We start from the raw sequence: 20391 nt of genomic DNA on the forward strand, positions 1-20391 counted from the left end.
TTATTTTCCCGTATAAAATTCAAGAAAGCGATAGTAGCAGACTGGTTAAGAGTAGAGGCCTGACAAGATGTTGCAGAGGTGTGGAAGAAGGTAATACTGAAAAATAGAATTTTGTAGGTCAAAGCAAGTTGCATATCTAAGTGTCATGAGTGCACCAAGCAGAGAGCATCTATTTTTCTATTTTGCAAGCAGAGAGGCTGCAGGGTGCCTTTTATGCATTCAACAGAAGGACTATGTAGAAGCATCCTTTTTGACCTCCTATATTCACCATCCGCCTCTCCCATTTCATCTCTCCACTGACTCCTCTCAACCCATCCCGGTAAGCCCCACCTTCGCCTCGTCGATGCATACGGCCTTTGCATCATGGTGTGCAAACCTTCATGATGTACCATTCATTTAAAAATAGAGGTACCTTTCATGTCAAAATATAATGCTTGCTCACAGCCCATGACTCAATCTCTTGAAACAACAAAACACGTGGGTTATTTTTTAATTGAAACTACAATGTGGTATTTTTTAACTCAAACTACAATGTGCAGATTATATATTTAGATTATAAATTTGAGTAGTTGTCACAAAACAAAACATCGCTGCCGATACTATTGTGGATAACCCAATATAGCAAAATTTAGGCAACTTCAGGAGCATAGCAACACAATGGGATGGGAAGGTAAGCAACAAAACTTCAAAATATGAGTTGCTTGGACTGCAAATTTCCGAAATCCTCACTAATTCAATATGTCCTCGTAAATTTCAGGAATCCTGATGGTTTGCTTAGTTAATTACACCTATGATACATGAACTTGCACAGCGGGTACGGATTCATACAACAACCGCAATTAACTCTTCTCTGAGTATAGAAACTTACTCGCGAATCCGGCGGAGTGGCAGCGTGACGGCGTGGCGGCGACCCGCGGCTCCGGCGGCGCGCGGTGAAGGGCGCGGGGCGAGGCGGCGACCCGCGGCTCCGGCGGCGCGCGGGTGAAGGGAGAGGGCGGAGGCGGCGACCCGCGGCTCCGGCGGCGCGCGGGTGAAGGGAGAGGGCGGAGGCGGCGACCCGCGGCTCCGGCGGCGCGCGGTGAAGGGAGAGGGCGGAGGCGGCGAACCGCGGCGGGGAGGCTCCCGTCCCGGCGACCCGCGGCTCCGGCGGCGCGCGGTGAAGGGCGCGGGCGGAGGCGGCGACCCGCGGCAGGGAGGAGGTGCGGGAGAAGGCGCGGCTGCGGGAGGAGGTGCGGGAGAAGGAGGAGGTCGTGCGGGGGCGGTTGACTGCGGGACGTTTTTTTCTTTGACGGGCTGCAGGACGATTTTTACTGCGAGGCGATTAGCGATCGACCGTGGCTTGTTGCGTGGTTGGTAGCGTTAAACATAGAATGATTAAGGACCATTAGATTTTGATGATGGATGGATGTGATTGTTTGGATCTGCCTCTCTCTTTCTTTTATAGTGGTAGTAGATAGTAGATTAATGGTGTGTTTAATAGGTTGCATCCGGCCCAGACCACCAGTGGCGTGTTTAATAGGTTGCATCTGGCCCAACCAGACGGGTGCGGTGCAAAAATAGGGTGTTTGTTTAGCTGGGTTGCATATGTTTTTCAGCCCCGTGCAAAACTTAAAGCAGTTTCAAGTTTGGCTGAGGAGAACGGCCGAATCGACTATTTTTTACGACCTAGACTCATAACTTCCCAATTGCTAGTCACCTCCCACTCCCATTCACAGTCGTGCCATCCCCCAACCCCCATCCATGCCGACAACCACGCCATCCAAGCCCGATGGGTGGGCGGCCTCGCCTGGTCCAACATTGACCTGATGTCGGCAATCATGGTGTCGTCCCCCATCTGTAGAGAGCCGCATGCGACGGCCATTGACCCACCAGTCGATGTGACTCCTGCTCTGGAGGTAATCATTTGGAGGGCATCAGCGGAGGAATTGCAATGATGGCGGTCGTGGTCGGTAGTTCTTTTACCCCCGGAGGAGGGTTTCTTCCCTTGCTTTGGGGCAAAGTGAGGGGAGCACGGATGGAGCATGGACGACGACAACCTCTTCCTCCACCGAGCGCGTCATGAGGAGCATCGTTGAAGTGGCTAGGGCCCTCAGATCGGCATCGGTGATTTCCATCTTGATGAATACTCGGTGGCCACCGCTTACTCTGCGCAATTTATGGGAACCTTGTACTCACCTATGGATCACACGGTTGGGAAGGCGTGGGCTCCGCCCAAAGTCAAATTATTTGCTTTGTTGGCCCATCAAGAAAAAAATTAGACAGACAACTAATTGGCCAAGCGGGTAGCCAAATTGCGGTCTTTCTCCTGTTTGCAAGAGAAATCAAGAAACCTGGACACACCTCTTCTTCAAGTGCCGAGAAACCCTCCATATTTCGAACTTGGCTAACGAACGACTACACTTAGAAAACTTTGACACCTCCTCTTGGCGCCTTAAGAGCCCCAACAAAGATTGGTGGGTCAATCTTTCCGCAACAACAAGGTCAACTGTAAAGCAATGGCGTCGCTTACAATGCTCATTAATTGGACCATTTGAAACGAGAGAAATGCCCGTGTGTTTCGAGAATAGAGCAAGCCGAAGACCATCTTGCTCAAGGCCATCAAAGACTAGCCCAAGCTTTGGGTCTTGGCAGATGCAATTTTGTTATTTTGGGAAACATTCTACCAGGAGAGTAATTCCATGTTTATTGCGGGTGGGCCTCGCGGCCTTGTAATACAGAACTCTACCCTCTTCTTCATTAAATAGACGAGGCAAAACTTTTGCCTCCATTTTAAAACAAAAGCATGCTTGCTTAGAAACAGAACATGCTTCGACGGTCATTCATGCTCTGCATTATGAATAGGAATTCTGAATACGTTTTTTAGAGCGAATTATGGAGTATTTGTGATCAATAGGTCTTGTACTGGTCATGTGTTTGGCGAACCGAACTCTTCGAGATGTGCCTGTTTTTCAGCAGCATCACCGCACTCTGTACTTCAGGGAAGAAAGAACACTACGTCCATGGCAATGTAATGCATCGGAACAACTGCACTAACCAAGATTAAAAATTTCAGCAAGTGCTTGCGGCCAAACAACAGTTTATTCCCTACATTCTAGGATGTTCATAGAGTACTGCACATGAGCTCGATCACATCTTTATTGGAAGCACGAGGCACTCGAGACATTCAGTCGACAGTGGCAGCAGAGTTGGAGCTTCACTTGTGGTGCGCCTTGTTGGGCGGCTTCACGATGAGAACGGGGCAGGAGGCGTGATGGGCGAGGTAGTCGCTCACGCTGCCCAGCAACGCCCTGCAACACACCACCAGCACAGGGTCAAGGCGTGGCTTGATGTGATCCATGGAGTTTTATTATGCATATGCTTGTAACTCTGTAAGCAACATGACTATTGTCTCGGTGATAAAGGCTTGCTCTCATAGTAAATAAACATGAAAAACTAAAAAACAACTGTGTTTTCTTTAGCCATTGGATTTTCTTAAATGTACTACTGTTTAAGGAGGCAAGTTAACTAGCTATTGCATATCTTTCAGCCATGCATTTCAATATGCTACCAGGATAAGAAGGGAAGGCACAAAGGGAAAAGCAGAAGAGGAGGCAAGCTGCAAGAGAGAGAATGGAAAAAGGAACAGGAACAGAAAAGCCCATGACGTGACTCGGTAAGGCCTGCTACGGGCTCTCGGTTTGGGCCCAACCGAGCAGCGGGTGGCATTGCCGGAGCATAGAAGAGAGGGCAGCAGCAGGTTTAGTACCACATCGCGGACGGAGGAGAAACCCTGGGGAAAGATGGCTATAAAACGAGACCCAGCTCAATGTTCCAACTCATACCTTTCTCGGCCTTTTGGCTAAGATCAAGTGTAGTATCTGTTCTTATCAGTTTAATATCTGATATGTGGACCATGTGTTCACAACGATATTAAATTTATTTTTCATGGGGGAGAGCCCACCATGGTAGCTTGCTGCCAGGGCTCTCATGTGTCGCCCAGGCGTTGCACTACTGCCTGGGCCTGGCAAACCCCAACCAAATCAAGCATTAAAATTTTGAAATTTAAGGATTTCCATATGTTTGCAATTCAAGTCGCTTGAACACTGAAGAAAGCTAAGCTGTGCTTTAGTATCTTTGGCTCTGCCAGTGAAGTAGTCGAACTGCACCCAGAATCACAATCTGTTATCGAAGATGCTCACGCGTGGTGATCTCATTGGCATGCGCGTACCTCTTGATCATGCCCAGGCCGCGGCTGCCGAGGACGAGGAGGTCGGCGTGCATGTCCTCCACGGCGCGGCAGATGGCCTCCTTGGCGTCGCCCTCCACCACCGCCGCCGTGGCGCTCACCTGCTTCTGCCTGCACACGTCGAGCGCGACGGACACGACTCGCCGGGAGTTCTCCTCGTGCGTCTTCCTCACGGAGTCCACCGCCGTGGGCGGGACGTACTGTAGGCCTGCCTCCGTATGCACACGCAAACGAGTTCCGTCAGTGAGCGTGAGCGTACGTACGTGTGTGTGCGTGTGAGCTAGCTTGTTGTACAGGACAGGCGGTACCGTGCCCGGCGACAGGGTAGGCGAAGTGGTCGGCGCGCGGCTGGACGTGGACGACGACGAGGGACGCGCCGGGGTGGGGCCGGACGACGTTGTCGAGCGCCCACGACAGCGCGTGCAGGCTCTCCTCGCTCGCGTCCACCGCGGCCACCACCTTCATCGTCGCGCCCTCCGGCCCGACGCCGCTCGCCATGGCCGCGGCCTCGGCGCTCACCTCCTCCATGACGATGCCTTCACTCGCGGTAAGACCGGTACTGACACTCTGACACAGCCTCGAGCGAGCGCTTCGATCGTTGGTTCCTATAAATATCCGCACCTACGGGCGGTAATAAAACCGGCGTTTGGCTTTCTTGCGCGGCGGCACAGTATGGGATAGACACGGCGTGTTTCGACTCTCTAGACATCTTGTCTTCGTTGCGCGTGGCAGTCATGTCCACGGCGGCGAGCGAGCTGGCGACACCTGCCGCTCCTCCGGTTCCGGTGCGCCAGCTCCAAGTCAAGTCCCAACGCACCAGCGTCTCCTCTCTCTTCTGTAGGCTGGATGGCGTGATACTGATACCGACCAAGAAGATGAACCTTTCAGAATGAAATACCACAGGTAGTACCAAAAAGTTAAATCATGCCCACAACTAGAATTGAACAACATAATCGCATCCAAATCAGTACTGTTCTGGGCATACAGAGAAGCAAGTATGACCATGCCAAATCCCAAAAAGTTCAGTCATGCCCACTGCTAAAATACACATGAAAAGTTGCATATTCGGTTGCTTCTCCCTCTAGAAACGCAATCCTGAGCCATCAACCAACCAAGCAGTGGTTGGAAGAACTTGTAAGACACACAAGTGCTAATTAAGCACAACTCATCTTCTCTCAAGTAGTATAACCTTCTAGGACCATACGGCGATTGACAATTGCCAGCTTCCTCTTTCCTGATCATATACCCATAGCACCCTTGGCCTCTTCCAGAGATGGTGAACTGAACTACTACACGGCAGCTCTACGGCAAAGACCAATTCCCAGCCTTGAACTTCGAATGGAAGGCGGATTTCCTTGAAACCACAAAGAACACTGCACACAGGAATTAATGGAAGCTCTTATTTGCGCTGAACAATGTCAAGCATTCTATACGTACGAATGCAAAGTATACACAGGTTGAAGAACGGACCAGGTACTGCCGGGATGATGTAGTCTTTATGCTGCAGCGCTTCCTGAAGAGTTTTCCCTTCTCTTACTTTGATCCACTTACCCTGGCCTGCACACATTGAAATGGAATACAACTACTTATCAGCGCAGCATAACAGCATTATAGCATGTTGCAGTAAATGTAGTTCTGCTAATGGCAGATTGGATATACTCCCTCGGTTCCTACATATAAGTCTTTTTAGAGATTCCACTATGGAGACTACATTCGGATGTATATAGACACCTTTTAGAGTATAAGTTCACTCTTTTTGCTCCGTATGTAGTCTATAGTAGAATCTCTTAAAAGACTTATATTTAGGAACGGAGGGAGTATTACATACTGAAATTGACAGAATCACAGTTCACATCGTGCTGTCTTTTTACTGTACATCATGTAAATTTAGAGAAATAACCTAAGGAATATGTTTTACATACTTGGTGATATAGCTGTGCTGCCCTTCACAGTATCATGTTCTCCATCTTCCCCATCAAGGCTTTCTGGGAGTGACCCTGAGTCGACAGTGCCTTCCAGAAGATATTTTAACAATTCACTTTTGGAGAACGGCGTGCCATCACCAGCCTAGTGTATCAAATGGAAATACCAGTTAGCCAGCAAGGCAACGAAATGAAACTAGAAAGTTTTTCTATCCTAAAGCTGTGTCAAAGTACTGACAATGGTATGTTGACTGTAATCCTAATTGTGAATGAAAAAGCAAAAATCCTACAGATTTGTGAAACTTCAAGATAACTTGCAAAACTGGACTGGATAATGCTAATGATGATCAACATGATAGTACTGAAATCTTAATTGTCAACAACTCCGAGTTTTCTCACATGAGTCCGACACTGTTAAAATTGGTAAAGGATAATGCTACAGAATATTGCCACAGAGGTTAGAGCTATCATCTCGACATTCTATTGCCAGATAAACCATTTACCAACAACAACACTTAACTACATCAGTGTAGCAATAACATAACTTATGTTGCATCCCCCAAAACTTAGTAGCAAAAGGGTATGGATCGAAAAAACTTGTCTCACAATCATCTAGTGAAAAATAAATCAGAAGGACATTGTCTGTAGCATATACACATCAGAGGCATCAGTGTTCTGTTTTAATGTTCTATGAAGAGGTCGTGGCACTTGCCTCATGCCATTTAGAAGAAAATCTGATATCTGTAGGTGCTAGCACTTTGCAGAAGGTATATATTAACTCTCAAGTAGTGACAGTTATGTCGACTGTAATAATATAATAGTTGTAAATGAAGGAGCAACCATCCTACAGATTTGTTAAATTTGAAGATAACTTCAAAAACTGGACTGGATGCTGCTGCTAACGATGATCAAAATGATCACATTGAAATCTGAATTTTCAATAGCTCCTAGTTTTCTCACATGAGTCTGCCACTTGTAAAATTGGTAAAGGATAATCCTACAATTTTCAGAATGTGGCCACAAAGGCTAGAGCTACCATCTTGACATTCTATCACCGGACAAATGAAATTACTAATAACACTTAAGTAGCAATAGCATAACTTATGTTGCATTCCCCAAAATTTAGTATCACAAAAAGGTCTGGATCGAAAAAACTTGGCCCACAATCATCTAGTGGAAAAATAAATCAGAAGGACAATGTGTGTAGTATATAGACATCACAGGGGCATGAATGTTTTGTTTTCATGTTGTATGAAGAGGTTGTGACTCATGCCTCGTGAAATTTAGATAGAGAAAATTTGATCATCTGTGGGCGCTAGCACTTTGCAGAAGGTAGCCTTACAGGTTAACCCTCAATTAAAATTCGAAGTGTGTAAACAAACCTGACAATACAACTCAATAGCGTCCCTTGTGTAAGCGTGGTTCTCATCCCATGGCAAAGGTGGAGAACTTTCTGAGAACATGTTTGATAATTAAGGATAACAGGAATTCAAGAAACCATTCCTCCTCCTTTTTGTGATGAAAGTATCTATGCATATTCATGTACATACTATCAGAAAAAGTATCACGTAACTTTCCAAGGATATGAGATCAAGGTGATCCGAGAACATATCAGTCTCCGGAAAATCCTCAATAAAGTCGCTCGACATGACCTCCGGGTAGAGCAGAAGAACTGGCCAGTGGAGCACGCCCTGCTCATCCAGCTTCGGCTTCTTTACCCCGGTCAGCTCCTGATATGCTGCCTTCCCCAGCCTCAGCCCTCTCTTCTCTATAGCAGCAGCAAGATCCTATATGCATCTAATACAGTCAATTACACAAACAGGAAAAGAATAAGGAAATGCTCAACTGCCAATTTGGAACAGAAGAGACCTTCGCGGCGGATATGGCCTGTTCAACCTTGGCCCTTTTAAGATCCCGCTCGCGCTGCTGCGCCTCCACCTGCGCGAGGAATTTCTTGAGCTCCTCGTTGGCGGGGTCCTGCTCGAGCCCCCGCCGGCAGAAGGACGCCGCCTGGGGCAACTGGTCGAGAGCAAGCGCGGCCTTCGCCGCCCGGTAGTGCGCCTGGCTACACGAATGTCACACATCACACGGCGGCTTCCTCGCCAAATCCGAGAAATTGGAGCAAGAGAGGCGTAATCTAGAGCGAGCGAGCGTGCGGACCTTGAGGTTGGAGGGGGAGAGGCGGACGGCCTGCTGGGCGTCGTCGAGGGCGCGGCGGTGGTTGCCGAGGAGGAGGTTGACGTGCGCGCGGTTGGCGAAGAGGACGGAGGCGTCGGGGTTCGGGGCGGAGAGGGCGCCCATCTGGGCGATGGCCTTGGTGTAGCAGTCGACGGCGTCGGGGTAGTGCTTCCGGCCCTTCTTGACGAACTGGTTGCCCTCCTCCCTGTACTCGCGCGCCGCCGACTCCTTGATGGCGGCGATGGCGTCCAGGTCGGCCTTCTCGCCCTCCGTCAGGGGCTCCGACCCGGGCTCCATCAGCAGCGCCATGCCGTCGGCCAAGGTGCTCTCGGTCTGGGTGGATCGGCGGCGCCGCCTCTTGGCTTCTTTTCCTCCCCTGTGCTGTCCCCGCCGCCGCTTCCGGTGTTTCTAGTAGACTTCGAGAAGGGTTTGTGCTCCGTCCAAATAAGCTTCCGTAGATGCATCTACTACATGATTGTTGTAAAATGGTTCCGTTGCATCTCATACAACAAGGCGCCTGTAGCTCAGTGGATAGAGCGTCCGTTTCCTAAGCGGAAGGCCGTAGGTTCGACCCCTACCTGGCGCGTTATTTTTGTTTTTTGGGTCGATTTCTACAGTTTTTTGTTCAAATGATTCGGAAACAAGCTTTTTGTTAACAATTTTTGTTTAAATGATTCGGAAACAAGCTGTTTGTTTAGTTAATACGAGTGGTATTTTGCACTATTTTCCACCCTCCGGTTGGTACCACTGAAGGAAAATGAACTCCTGATGGGTTTGCTATCCGGAACTTTTTTTTTGTATAAAATTATTTTGAACACTCTTGCTCTTGGACCGAGCTGTTTTCAGTCAAACTTGTTTTTCAACATCCATACACCTCGGGGCTGAAGCCAAAGAATTGGCGTTCTAACCAGTAAACTGCTACTTGTTCATGGTTTTTATTCAAATTGTCTTTAGCAGCCTTAGTCCTGAACATTGGCAAAAAACTTAACCGGATGTTATGTAGATATGTGATGAGATATTTGTGCAATTTAACACGGATCGCACCCCAACGGAGTCTACAGTATAGACTCGAAGAGAGTGCGTGGCTTTGCCATTACAAACTCAGGCCATTGAGTTAGCACCCGGTTCTCACAACACCCTTACTCCTTAAGATTGAAGAGTTGCATCTCTATCTTCGGCTAGAGTTCTTTTTTACAATGACATCAAAATTTTCATGCCATAAAGTAGATATGAAACAAAGTGAACAATTGAGAAACCACATTGGTAAGTGCACAAGATATGTTAATTAAATCATGAACTAATTTGTACCACATTGGCAAATTTAGTTGTCATGAGGATTGCAAGCACCACTAAAGTATGAAATAAACCTTGAATTCGTACTCTCACTTCGAGTTAAACCCTGACTTATAAATCTCTGAAACTGTCACCCTATACTCTTTAATCCCGGTCTATTCCTGTTGATTTCTGCTAAATACATGTTTAGCGCATAGTGAAAAGGAAAATCCTGAGCGGGATCACACGCTAATGTCGCTAACTACGCGGGTCCATGTGTCATATTCATCTTCTTCTTTCTCTCAATCTATGTCATCCCCATTTTAACAGTCCCGCACCAATTTCCCCTGAAAAATCTCTCTGTCCCCCTCCTAGCGATCCAGAAGGCCCTGACCTTGTTCTTCTCCCCTCCTCTTACCGAACCGCCCAGCCCCGAGCCTCATCTCTGACTCCCCTCCTCCAACATATCCCTCGACCCACACATGGTGGAGCTACTACGTCTCCCGTACAAGCCATGGGTCACAACTTGGGATGCACTACGGCTGGCTATACGTGTGGTGGAGCTCTCCTCTTCCCTCGCCTCCCCCCACCCCCCGCGGGTGGATCTCCAGCTTCCCCGATGCAAGCCACGAGTCAAGGATGGCAACGGGGATGAAACCCATCGGGTTTTGCCTGTCCAAACCCATCCTCACGAGAAAATCTCAAACCCTTCCCCGTCACCGTCACCATGCGCGGGGCTCATTTTTTGCCCATTCCCTGAACCCATCGGGTTTTCTAAACCCACGAAAAATCGGCATATTTAACTAAACATAGTAGTAACAAACAATAGCACTTCAACATCAAAAAGAGCATATTTCAGTAGCATAACTTGAGCAAATTTCAGCATCATATAATAGTACATGGTTCAGCAGCTACAAGGAGCATATTTCAGGATCAGAACTTGAGCAAAAAGAGCTATAACAGCAGCTACAAGGAGCATTTTCCAACACAATACAATACCCCATTTCAGCAACAAAGATAAGCTTATTTCAGAAACAAACAAGAGCATATTTCGGCCATACATGATTCAACAAGATGTTCAATTACACAAGTACTAAAAAAGAATTCATGCATGGTTCACAGATCTTGCACAAAGTTTCAGTGGAGATGTCAAGTCATGTCTGGCCGACAGGTGCTATGTTGTGTCATGCCTAGTCGGCAGGTGCTACGCACGACAGATCTTCCAGAGTCTTTGCGTCTAGATGAATGCGCGCAGGGCGGTGGCGCCGTGGTGGCGTCAACGGATGTCCGGACTGGCAAGGGTGATGCAGATCTCTCTCTTGAAGATGGGTCAGCGGTCCGATGATGATGGCGGCTTCTAAAACGTGTGCATGTGGTGTGCGCTTTAGGTCTGCTGCACCGGTTGTTGGTTCCCATACGTTATGTGGATGGATCAGTGACGACACCAATTTTAGATATGGGGGGTGAGAGCACTCCACATTATCGAGTTTGTAGGTGTGAGTGGTGGCTTCGGGTGGCTTGATGTATGTTCTTGTTAGTCTTTTGTTGAATAATTAATAAATATGGCTGTATGAATCGATTGATGCAAAACCCGGGGGTTTAATTTCCTTTTCCAAAAAAAAAATCATTTTCCCCTGCGCGACGAATGAGCATTTAGCAGAAATCATCCGGGACAGACCGGGATTAGAGAGTACAAGGTGCTAGCTTTAGGGATTGTATAAGGTCAGGATTCAACTTAGACTAAGAGCACAAATTTAAGGTTTATTTTAAACCTTTCTCTATCAAGAACTCATGTTACTGAAATAGTGGGAATGCTTGAGCCTGGAGGAAAAATAAATATAATGATTATACGGATGCCCTGTATGCTCCATTCCTAAACCGCTAATTTTTATGACGCCACAGAATTGGCATATAATACCAATCATAAATTGCAAATCTACTGTTACAGGTACATGATTATGCTTCATGCCCTAGATGTAGAGCACGGTAGTGTCGAAGAAGCAGAATTTGCAATCTTCGGAGAGCAGGGTGAAGCTATTGTGGGGAAGAACCCGCAATTTCTATAGGCTTACACGATCGAGGAGTCAGATCGGCAGCATGCTATCTTAACTTGCTGATCTGTTAGGCAAAAAATACACTGTCATGGTTACTCCAAGCAGCAAATCGCTACAATTATTTCCTGATAAAAAGGCTAAGCCTTTACGGGGGATGGCATCATCAGTCTTTTGGCCGCTCGGGCACTCCTTCGGTGGCTCAAGAAGATGCCCAGTTTTCTTTCTCTGGGAGACTGGAAGTATGTCAGCTGACATACACAGTGGCCTTTAACGCAACGCCCCCACCTGCTAGCTCGAGCTCAAAATGAATACTGTTCCAAAGATACTACTCCCTCCGTGTCAAGATATAAGACGCTTTTGTAGTTTAATTTGAACTGCAAAAGCGTCTCATATTTTGGTACAGAGGAAGTAATTATGAAGCTTTTTAGTTTTCACTGATGACATTTTCATGCATTCAGGCAAGCAGCAAAAAGAACTCTTTCCTCAAAGGGTCAAAAAGATCCAAAGAAGAAATGAAGCAAGGCGACTAAGGGCTTCTCGCACGAGTGAATAAAGATGCAGTCTGCTAAGAATGGCAGACAGTAATTCTTAGTCCAGATTGTGGACGTTGTGGGTCAATGTCAATGTAGTTTAGATCATGTAGTCCATGTCATGGTTCTGTGCTCTGTATCTCTGTCACTCCGTACTCGAATGACTACTGAAATAATCAACATGTCAGTGTTATCTTTTGCATACTCTTTCCAAATTTTATATGTTTCGCTTCTGCAACCCAAGCAACCAATGATCAATAATACCGCACCAGGTAAATCAGTTCAAGCAATCAAGTAATGCACTTGGATTCAACTGGCCAAGATACAGTAGCATACTGGTGCAAATTGATTGCTGCAGATTACAACCATCCTGACACAATACATGCCCATGAAGAAACCACAGGACGCTGGCGATGCAAAGAAACATCGACCTCAACTAACCGTAAGACCCCAGATCCAATAAAAAAAGAGAAAAGTATACTTTTCGTTCCTCAACTTTTGGTGAAGTCTAGATTTGGTCCCTCAACTTTAAAACCGGACAACTTGCACCCCCAACTACCGAAACCGAACAAGGTTCGTCCCTGGACTCGGTTTTGACCGGTTTTGGTGTTGACTCACCCCGGTTTTGACCGGTGCTCACTCATATTTATGTAATTTTTTTATGTCCGTGAACTTTTTGAATTTCACATACACTTTTCAACTCTACGTAATTTTATCAAGCTCGCGTATTTTTCAAAAATAAACATACTTTTTTTCAAATCAGCGAACTATTTTGAAATTTGCATACTTTTATAATATGTGTTCCTTTTATGCTAATCCATGAACTTTGTTTGAAATTCACGTACTTGTTTCAAGCTGAAATAATTTTTGAAATCCACATATTTTTGCGTAAAAAATTCCATATCCGCGTACTTTTTTCCAGTTCGCATAAACTTTTCAAATTCATGAACTCTTTCCAAAAAAATGTACTCAAATATGAAAAGGTACATCAATTTAAAAAAACTAGATGAACTTTAAAAAAATACGCATAATTAAAAAAGTATATGAACTTGGAAAAAGTATGCAGATTTTAAAAAAGTACACACATTTTAAAAAGGTTCATGTATTTGAAAAAAGTAACCGTATTTTAAAAAGGTTCACGTATTTGAAAAATGTAACCGAATTTTAAAAAGGCTCCCGTACTTGGAAAAGGTAGGCAAATTTGAGTCGAAACGGTCAAAACCGGGGTGGGACGGCACCAAAACCGTGACCAGGGATGAATCTTGTCCGGTTTCAGAAGTTAAGGGTGCAAGTTGTCCGGTTTTGGAGTTGAGGGACCAAATCTAGACTCCGCCAAAAATTAAGGGATGAAATGTATACTTTTCTCATTAAAAAAAACTGGGCTGAATGTTCTGGTCATACAGATCAACTATGCGAGTTCTCACGAGATGCACAAGATGGCATTCGCATGAAATGCACAGAAGTGCCATTGATAAAAAAAAGTAGTTCCATCAATGGCAGAAATGTCAGAAGTCCTTCGGTTCCAACTTCCAACCCCTGACGAAGCGAAACATGGAAGCGTTACTAAGATAATAACGAAGAGCGCCCCGAGCAGCGATGAAAGGATTAACTGTGTTGCCACATACCCACACGCGCAGACATTCTCAGATAGTGATAGTATGGTCACGATCGATGGGTTTAAAAACAACTGCTGGAGGATCCATCATCACCTGCCACCACAGCACACAAATCACAACATTACACAATAGAAATTTCTACGTGCGGAGATTTAAACACTGGTTTCAAATCTGACAACCATAAATGAATAGAAAATAACACGAAAGAACAACTCAAGACTAAAGAGAAAGTTAAGAAAAACTGCAGTCTTATTTGAGAACAACTCGGGACTCAGTTAAATTGGCACTTAATTATTTCTCTTATACATACAAGGAAACATGATCTAACTAACAGAAGCAAAAACAGATGAAGGGAAGGAGCACTAACCGATTGCAGCAGCAAAGAAATCAACTGGTCTTCTTCACCGAAGATGGTATGTCTTTCTCAGTCTTAGTAACTTGCTGTTGTTTATTCAACTGTTTGTAACCGTTATCCTAGCACTTTTGTAACCGTGGAATCGATCAAAAAATAAAAGCCACTATTTATCTGCAAAAATGCTAGTGCCGGCTCAGACTTCACGGACCAGCTGAGCTGTCTTGTTACTTCTCCCAGCCCGTAAAAACCCCGTAACTATCCTCGATGTAGCTCATTTATCTGTCTGCACGAGACTTTTCGCCCTATTACAGTTAAGATGTGTACAGCCTCTAGCACAACCATATACTGCCTAAGTAAATTCGAACAAATTTAGTACACAATTCAAACTATACCTCAATCAACAACGGATTGTGACACGGGCCGCGTTGCGTGACGCCGCATCCCCCCCCCCCCCCCCCCCCCACACACACACACAGCTAGTAGAACATATAGTAACAAGGATATGAAACTGTAAATAGCAAACAATTATTATATGACCCGTCTCACAATCTAATAGAGTTTCTTGAAGCCTGCGTAACAATGAACTTACAGTCTGCTTCTCTTCTTTCTCCTCTAAAAACTCAGCAAAAAAACATTATTTGAATGCTTACATCATCTAATTATACTTGCTCTTACAACCAGAATGCAATGACCAACGGAGGACGCTTACAACCAGAATGCAACTGGATTCTTCAAGAATCCAGAATCTTTACCCCGCGTCTTGGGCAATTTGAAGGATTGAACCCGACGGCGTTTGCTGATCCCGAGGTCGCCGTTCTTGTGGTACCTGGGGAAGAAGGTTGTCAGTCAAAGCTGATGGCGCCGCCAGCCTCGCTGGAGGCACTCCACGAGGCAGAACCGGCTCCTGTACCCCGTCCCTAAGTAGACGAGGGACGCGCCGGTGTGCGCGTCGGCTGGGTCGCGGCAGAAGAGCTTCTCCCTGCTGAGCTTCCACGCCGGGGGCGACGAGCAGACGTCGTCGGGGGACGGCACCTGGCAGCAGCAGATGTGGCCGGCGGTGGCCGGGTCGTCGGTGAGCCCGACCCAGGCGTCCAGCCTGGGATCGTAGTGCCCGGGTCCCTTGAACGGCAGCTCCCACTCGCGGTGTGCCGCCGTCCACTTGGGGTCGTCCGCGTCCGCGCCCGCCCCCGTGTCGCAGGTGAAGGTGTCGCCTGTGTCGCGCCCTTTGACCCTGACGCTGGCGAAGAGAGTCCGTCCGTCGGGGTGCACGGCGTGGGAGGTGACTTGATGCTCCCCGAAGGGCGGCGTGAGGCAGCGCCATGACCACTCCTTGGGCACGTTGCAGCAGAGCACTTCGGTTCGTGGTGGGGGAGGGCGGAGCACGTGGAACTTACGGAAACCAAACTTGTAGAGGCTGTCGCCGACAGGCACATGGACCGGGGCGGTAGGCGGTAGCCATCCCTATCGTCGGAGGGCCGAAGGTGAGGCACCGAGTCTGGACGTCGAAGACTGGGGTGTAGCGCCAGGGCGTCAGGTGCAGGGCCATGATCTTGGTGCCAAAGGCCGCCGCGAAGTGCCAAGGCCCGTTGTGCAGCGCCTCGAGGCGGAGGACCGGCGGCGGCATGCGCCGCGGCTCCTGATCGTCTGCGTCGGAGTCGGCGTCACCGTGGTCCTCCATCAAGTCTACCTCGCGGATGCTGTACCCCTGTTTCCAATCTTCAGTGACAAGGTAGAGGCGCCGCCGACGAGCACGCTTGGCTGCGCGGCCGCCCGCTGGCCGCCTTGGCATGCTTCTTTCTTTCTGTACGCCGTCTGATCTGTGCGTCCGCTCTGAAGCCGAACTGAATCTGAATCGGGGGGAAACAACTGGCAAGACGAGCCTTCAACGAAGTTGTTCGATCGGCAAGGAGAGCGCCGGTAAATCAGACCTGCTATGCAGATTCGTTTGCCGAGCGGACAAGGGGATCGGCCTCGCAGATTGATTTGCCTCGACGAGGCGTGTCGCGTCCGCGGATGCGTGGACTCCCGGCGCCGCACGCACGCGGCCTGGTCGCGGAGATTTTCCATCCGACGGTGCAACGCTTCGCGGGGTCTGTTTGGTTTTGTGGCTGTGCCCATCGTCGTTGCCTTACCAAATTGCCTAAAATTTTGGGAGAGACTAGCACAAATGCACGTGGGTTACAACGGTGAAACGTGTTTTGGACCTGCTAATTGCTTTCATGACTTTTTTTATTTTGCGAGAGAAATTTCCAATTTATTCATCAATCATGACAGTACAGAGAACATAAAAGGTAATAAAAATTACAACCAAGTCTATGGACCACCTAGCGACGACTATAAGCACTGGAGCGAGCCGAAGGCGCGCCGCTATCATCGCCCCTCCATCACCGGAGTCAGGCAAACCTTATTGTAGTAGACAGTCAGGAAGTCGTCGTGCTAAGGCCCCAAAGGACCAGAGCACCAGAGCATCAACCATCGCCGATGAAGAGAGTTGTAGATCAGAAAAATCAAACCTGGAACACACAAACGAAGATGAACAAAAACTGGATCCAAATAGATCCATCGAAGACCAGCACCAACCGAATCCCATGAGATCCGACAGAACAGAGACACACCTCCACACATCCTCCGACAATGCTATTTGCACCATCGGGATGGGATAGGACGTGAGAGACATTATTGCTACCAAAGGACATCGCCGCCGCCACACAGCCCCAACCAAGACGTTCAACCTAGCAAAAACGAGAACGAGGTCCTTCCCGACGGCCGGGAGGGGGGGGAGGGATCCTCCGCACCTCCACAGGCCAAAGGCCATTGGAGGCAGGGCGGCGCCGGCGGAGGAGGAAGGAGACTTTTCTTAGGCAGGCTCTAATTGTTCTCATGATTCTACATCCATATCTATACCTGTAAATAAATGGATTATTGCTTCTATTTGTTCGTCACGGAAAGAGTTATAGAATATTACCCATTGATGCCATCTATAACTGACAAGAAAACGTTTCACACCCAGGGAATCCCTACGTCTGAGGCGTCCCATGCAGTACGACTATAGAGAAGACGCAACACACTTGTTTTGGCCCGCCCATGTGCGGGCATCCTGTTTTTTAAATTTCTTTTTTATGTTTATTTTTTCTTGTCCGTTTTTTGCTTTTTACTACTTTAGCAGAACTTAAAAAAAGTTCCCAAAATAAAAGAAAATGAGAATTTTGAAATAAAATGATCAATAAATAATAAAATGTTTGCAGATTCAAAAAAGTTCCTGATTTTTAAAAAATGTTCACCTATTTAAAAAATGTTTGCAATTTTGAAAACAAATGTTTGGGAAATAAAAAAATGTTCATGATTTTCTAAAAAAAATCGTGTATACAAATGTTAATGAAATTAAACAAAATATTCGCCAATTTAGAAAATGTTCATGAACTTTGAAAAAAATATCCTACAAATATAAAAACTGTTCGGAAGTAACAAAATAGTTTATTCATTTATAAAATGTTCGTTGATTCAAAAAATGATCATGCAATTCGAAAAATGTTCATGAATTTCCAAAATTGTTGCAACAATTCCCAAAAAAATGTTCATCGACTCTAGAATTGTTTGCTGATTCAAACAAACGTTTGTTTTTTGCAGATTGTATAAAATGTCACGAGTTTAGAAAATGTTTGAAAATTGGTCAAAAAAATTCACAAATTTTAAAAATGTTCACAATTTCAAATATGACGACAAGTTTAATTTATTCATCATTTAAAAAAAAATCATGATTTCACAAAAATGTTCACAAATTTAAAAAGATGTCCACAAAAAATAAAAAGAATGAAAAATCAAAGGTAGAAAAAGAAAAAGATAGGAAAGGAAAAAGAAAAAGGAAAGACAATCTATATGTATATCTATACCTACTAATAAAGTACGGAGTGTTTCTCCCTGTTCGTCGCATATTTTGCGAAAAGCCCTGGTATTTTCTTTAATTAATCCGCGGTCGAACATTAAGTGTCCTCTCCTTCCTCATTTTTTGTTGGGCTTCAGCCCAACTCAAGTAGGCGGCCGGGCACTGGTTAGTATTCCATGTTCAGCTGCACTAGGCCCAGTTCACTCTATTTTCAGCCCATTTAGATCTATGGCCTTTATTATTTACAGAGAATATTTTAGACATGATTATGCTATAACTTTGCACCCATAACTCGGATAAAAATAATTTATATATGTAATTTGGCCAGAAAAATGCATATTTTCCAACCGTGCTATTAATTATTCATGTTAACCACTTTGAAATTCACCTTATAATTAACTTAATAATTGCTACAAAGTAGACTTAATAAAGAAGGTGGCATACACATGTGGTGTTAAATGGATTTGTGGGCTAGCATGGCTAATTGGCTATAATTAAATATTTTGATTGGATTTCCATGGTTCTTCGCTTCAATCCAAATTAAGCGAGATTGCGAGTAACAACATATTCCAAGATTATTGCTACTAGCGAGAGGCCCTACAATTTTAATTTAATCCTTTCAGAGTCCACTAATATTGCGTAAGTATTCCATTCTTTCAGAATTTCGTGAGATAACCCAAACAAAGAGAGGGTGAAGATTTAAACGGGTACGCATTTCGGCGCGCGTCTCCCTGCTACTGTCAGGTGGCATCGTCTAGATGTTGTCGTTTCACATTGATAGACATTTCGGTGGACATGTCAATTACTTCTCCTGTTGCGATGCACAAATATATGTGCTAGTATCGTCAAACTAAAAGGTGTACTCATGAAATTTGGTAAGTACATCACAAAGGAATTTAATATGGTAATTTTTTTCTAGAACACGGTAACTATATTGAAACGATCTCCTTAGACCTTGGTACAAAAATGAATTTAACATGGTAATTAAAATGAACACCAAAATAAAAAAAAATTACATCCATATTCGTAGACCACCTAGTGACGACTACAAGCACTGAAGCGAGTCGAAGCACGCCGTTGTCATCGCCCCTCCCTTGCTGGAGCCGGGAAAAAATGTGTTGTAGTAGATGATAGCTCGAGAATTTATGATTATTTGCAAAGGATTTTCATTTGGTTTTCACAGGATTAACACAATTTCTCGGTTATTTCTGATGTCAATCCTTCAAGGGAAAAGAAAATCATTTTTCCCATTGTTTGACAGGAAATATCACATATGGAAGGAAACCAAGAAAAATTACTACAAATCGTGTGAAATGGAGTAACTTCCAACTCACCACCGTCCAGCAAGCCTACAAATGAATTACCCACTCCCGATGATGAGCATCATGAAATTATTGACGGAGGATGGTTGAAGATGACGACGGCGTCGAATCCCCCTCTCCGGAGCCCCGAACGCACTCCAAATCAGCCCTCCCGATGAAGAACAATAGGTGGCGGCAGCTCCTTATCGTAAAACGCAACGGTTTTTTCTCTCTGTGTTTTTTCTGGACGAATATGTACGTATGGAGTTGGAGTTAGGGTTGCGGGAGCTTCCAGGGGCTCGCAAGCCTGCCAGGCGCGCCCTGGGGGAGGGGTGGCGCGCCCCTGGGCCTATGGTGCCCTGGTGACCCCCCTCTAGTATTTCTCTTCCCTAGTATTTTTTATATATTCTGAAAAATATTCTCCGTAAAGTTTCAGCCGAATCCAAAAACTTTTATTTCTGCACAAAAATAACACCATGATAATTCTGCTGAAAATAACGTCAGTCCGTGTTAGTTCCATTCAAATCATGTAAATTAGAGTCCAAAACAAGGGCAAACGTGTTTGGAAAAGTAGATACATTTTAGACGTATCACTTGCCCTCAGGACCTCGCCACCGTTGCGTCCACAAAGTCGTCGAGCCACAACGCCACCAAATCCTTAGGTCGTCGTGCCCTTAAATACCATCCGCCATCGCGCCCAAGGCAGCCGCCACACACTTCCCGCCGAGCCATAAAAGATGCAAGAAGAGAGAGGGGAGAGGCTAGAGGGTGATGGAGGGGCTCACCGCACCAATAACAATGGATAGCGCCGCTGCGGTGGATTTCCCTCTGGTTGAATTTGTCCCCCACCCCACCCGCTCACCCACACTCGCGTGAACTGATTTGCGCCATTCGCCGTTGCCGTCTGTTTTTAATCTTTTTCAAGCGGGTGCAGGTGAGCTCGGACCCGACTGAGGGCCTTTTTGATTCATAGGATTGCAAAAACACAGGAATAGGAAAAACGCAGGATTGAAATGGCATGTCCATTGGATCCCTATAGGATTTGAGTTTGTTTG

The 20391-nt window shown here is 46.1% G+C and overlaps 2 protein-coding genes and 2 non-coding genes across 4 annotated transcripts; 2 read left to right on the plus strand and 2 right to left on the minus strand.

The window, feature by feature from the left end:
- Positions 1-3008: 3008 nt before the first annotated feature.
- Positions 3009-4829, minus strand: LOC125510626 (universal stress protein PHOS34-like). Its single transcript, XM_048675858.2, has 3 exons — positions 4534-4829; positions 4208-4433; positions 3009-3287 (listed from the first exon to the last, which is right to left on the minus strand). Exons 1-3 carry the CDS (start codon positions 4751-4753, stop codon positions 3194-3196), a joined length of 540 nt encoding a protein of 179 aa, XP_048531815.1. The 5' UTR covers positions 4754-4829; the 3' UTR covers positions 3009-3193.
- On the plus strand, positions 3818-4014 carry LOC125511940 (U2 spliceosomal RNA). The gene has a single exon (XR_007285206.2). It is a non-coding gene; the product is annotated as a U2 spliceosomal RNA (small nuclear RNA).
- A 303-nt stretch (positions 4830-5132) lies between the features above and the next one.
- TPR2 (Tetratricopeptide repeat (TPR)-like superfamily protein) lies at positions 5133-8755 on the minus strand. The gene is made up of 7 exons (XM_087521750.1): positions 8308-8755; positions 8017-8208; positions 7732-7934; positions 7530-7608; positions 6148-6292; positions 5696-5782; positions 5133-5598 (listed from the first exon to the last, which is right to left on the minus strand). Exons 1-7 carry the CDS (start codon positions 8632-8634, stop codon positions 5528-5530), a joined length of 1104 nt encoding a protein of 367 aa, XP_087377876.1. The 5' UTR covers positions 8635-8755; the 3' UTR covers positions 5133-5527.
- Positions 8756-8838: 83 nt separating this feature from the next.
- Positions 8839-8911, plus strand: TRNAR-CCU (transfer RNA arginine (anticodon CCU)). Its single transcript has one exon. It is a non-coding gene; the product is annotated as a tRNA-Arg (tRNA).
- The last annotated feature ends 11480 nt before the right edge of the window (positions 8912-20391 follow it).

The sequence above is a fragment of the Triticum urartu genome, chromosome 5A (genome assembly GCF_056163025.1).
Source record: "Triticum urartu cultivar PI428250 chromosome 5A, HENAU_Tu73, whole genome shotgun sequence".
NCBI lineage: Eukaryota > Viridiplantae > Streptophyta > Magnoliopsida > Poales > Poaceae > Triticum > Triticum urartu.

What these genes read in the sequence shown, in the direction of transcription:
- LOC125510626 (XM_048675858.2), bottom strand. Translation starts at nt 4,753, where the DNA reads ATGGAGGAGGTGAGCGCCGAGGCCGCGGCCATGGCGAGCGGCGTCGGG. An exon ending in CTACCCTGTCGCCGGGCACG is followed by an intron (nt 4,434 to 4,533) that starts GTACCGCCTGTC and finishes ATACGGAGGCAG; the next exon opens with GCCTACAGTACGTCCCGCCC. An exon ending in GGCCTGGGCATGATCAAGAG is followed by an intron (nt 3,288 to 4,207) that starts GTACGCGCATGC and finishes GGTGTGTTGCAG; the next exon opens with GGCGTTGCTGGGCAGCGTGA.
- TPR2 (XM_087521750.1), bottom strand. Translation starts at nt 8,634, where the DNA reads ATGGCGCTGCTGATGGAGCCCGGGTCGGAGCCCCTGACGGAGGGCGAG. An exon ending in TCTCCCCCTCCAACCTCAAG is followed by an intron (nt 8,209 to 8,307) that starts GTCCGCACGCTC and finishes TCGTGTAGCCAG; the next exon opens with GCGCACTACCGGGCGGCGAA. An exon ending in TCGGATCACCTTGATCTCAT is followed by an intron (nt 7,609 to 7,731) that starts ATCCTTGGAAAG and finishes ATTATCAAACAT; the next exon opens with GTTCTCAGAAAGTTCTCCAC.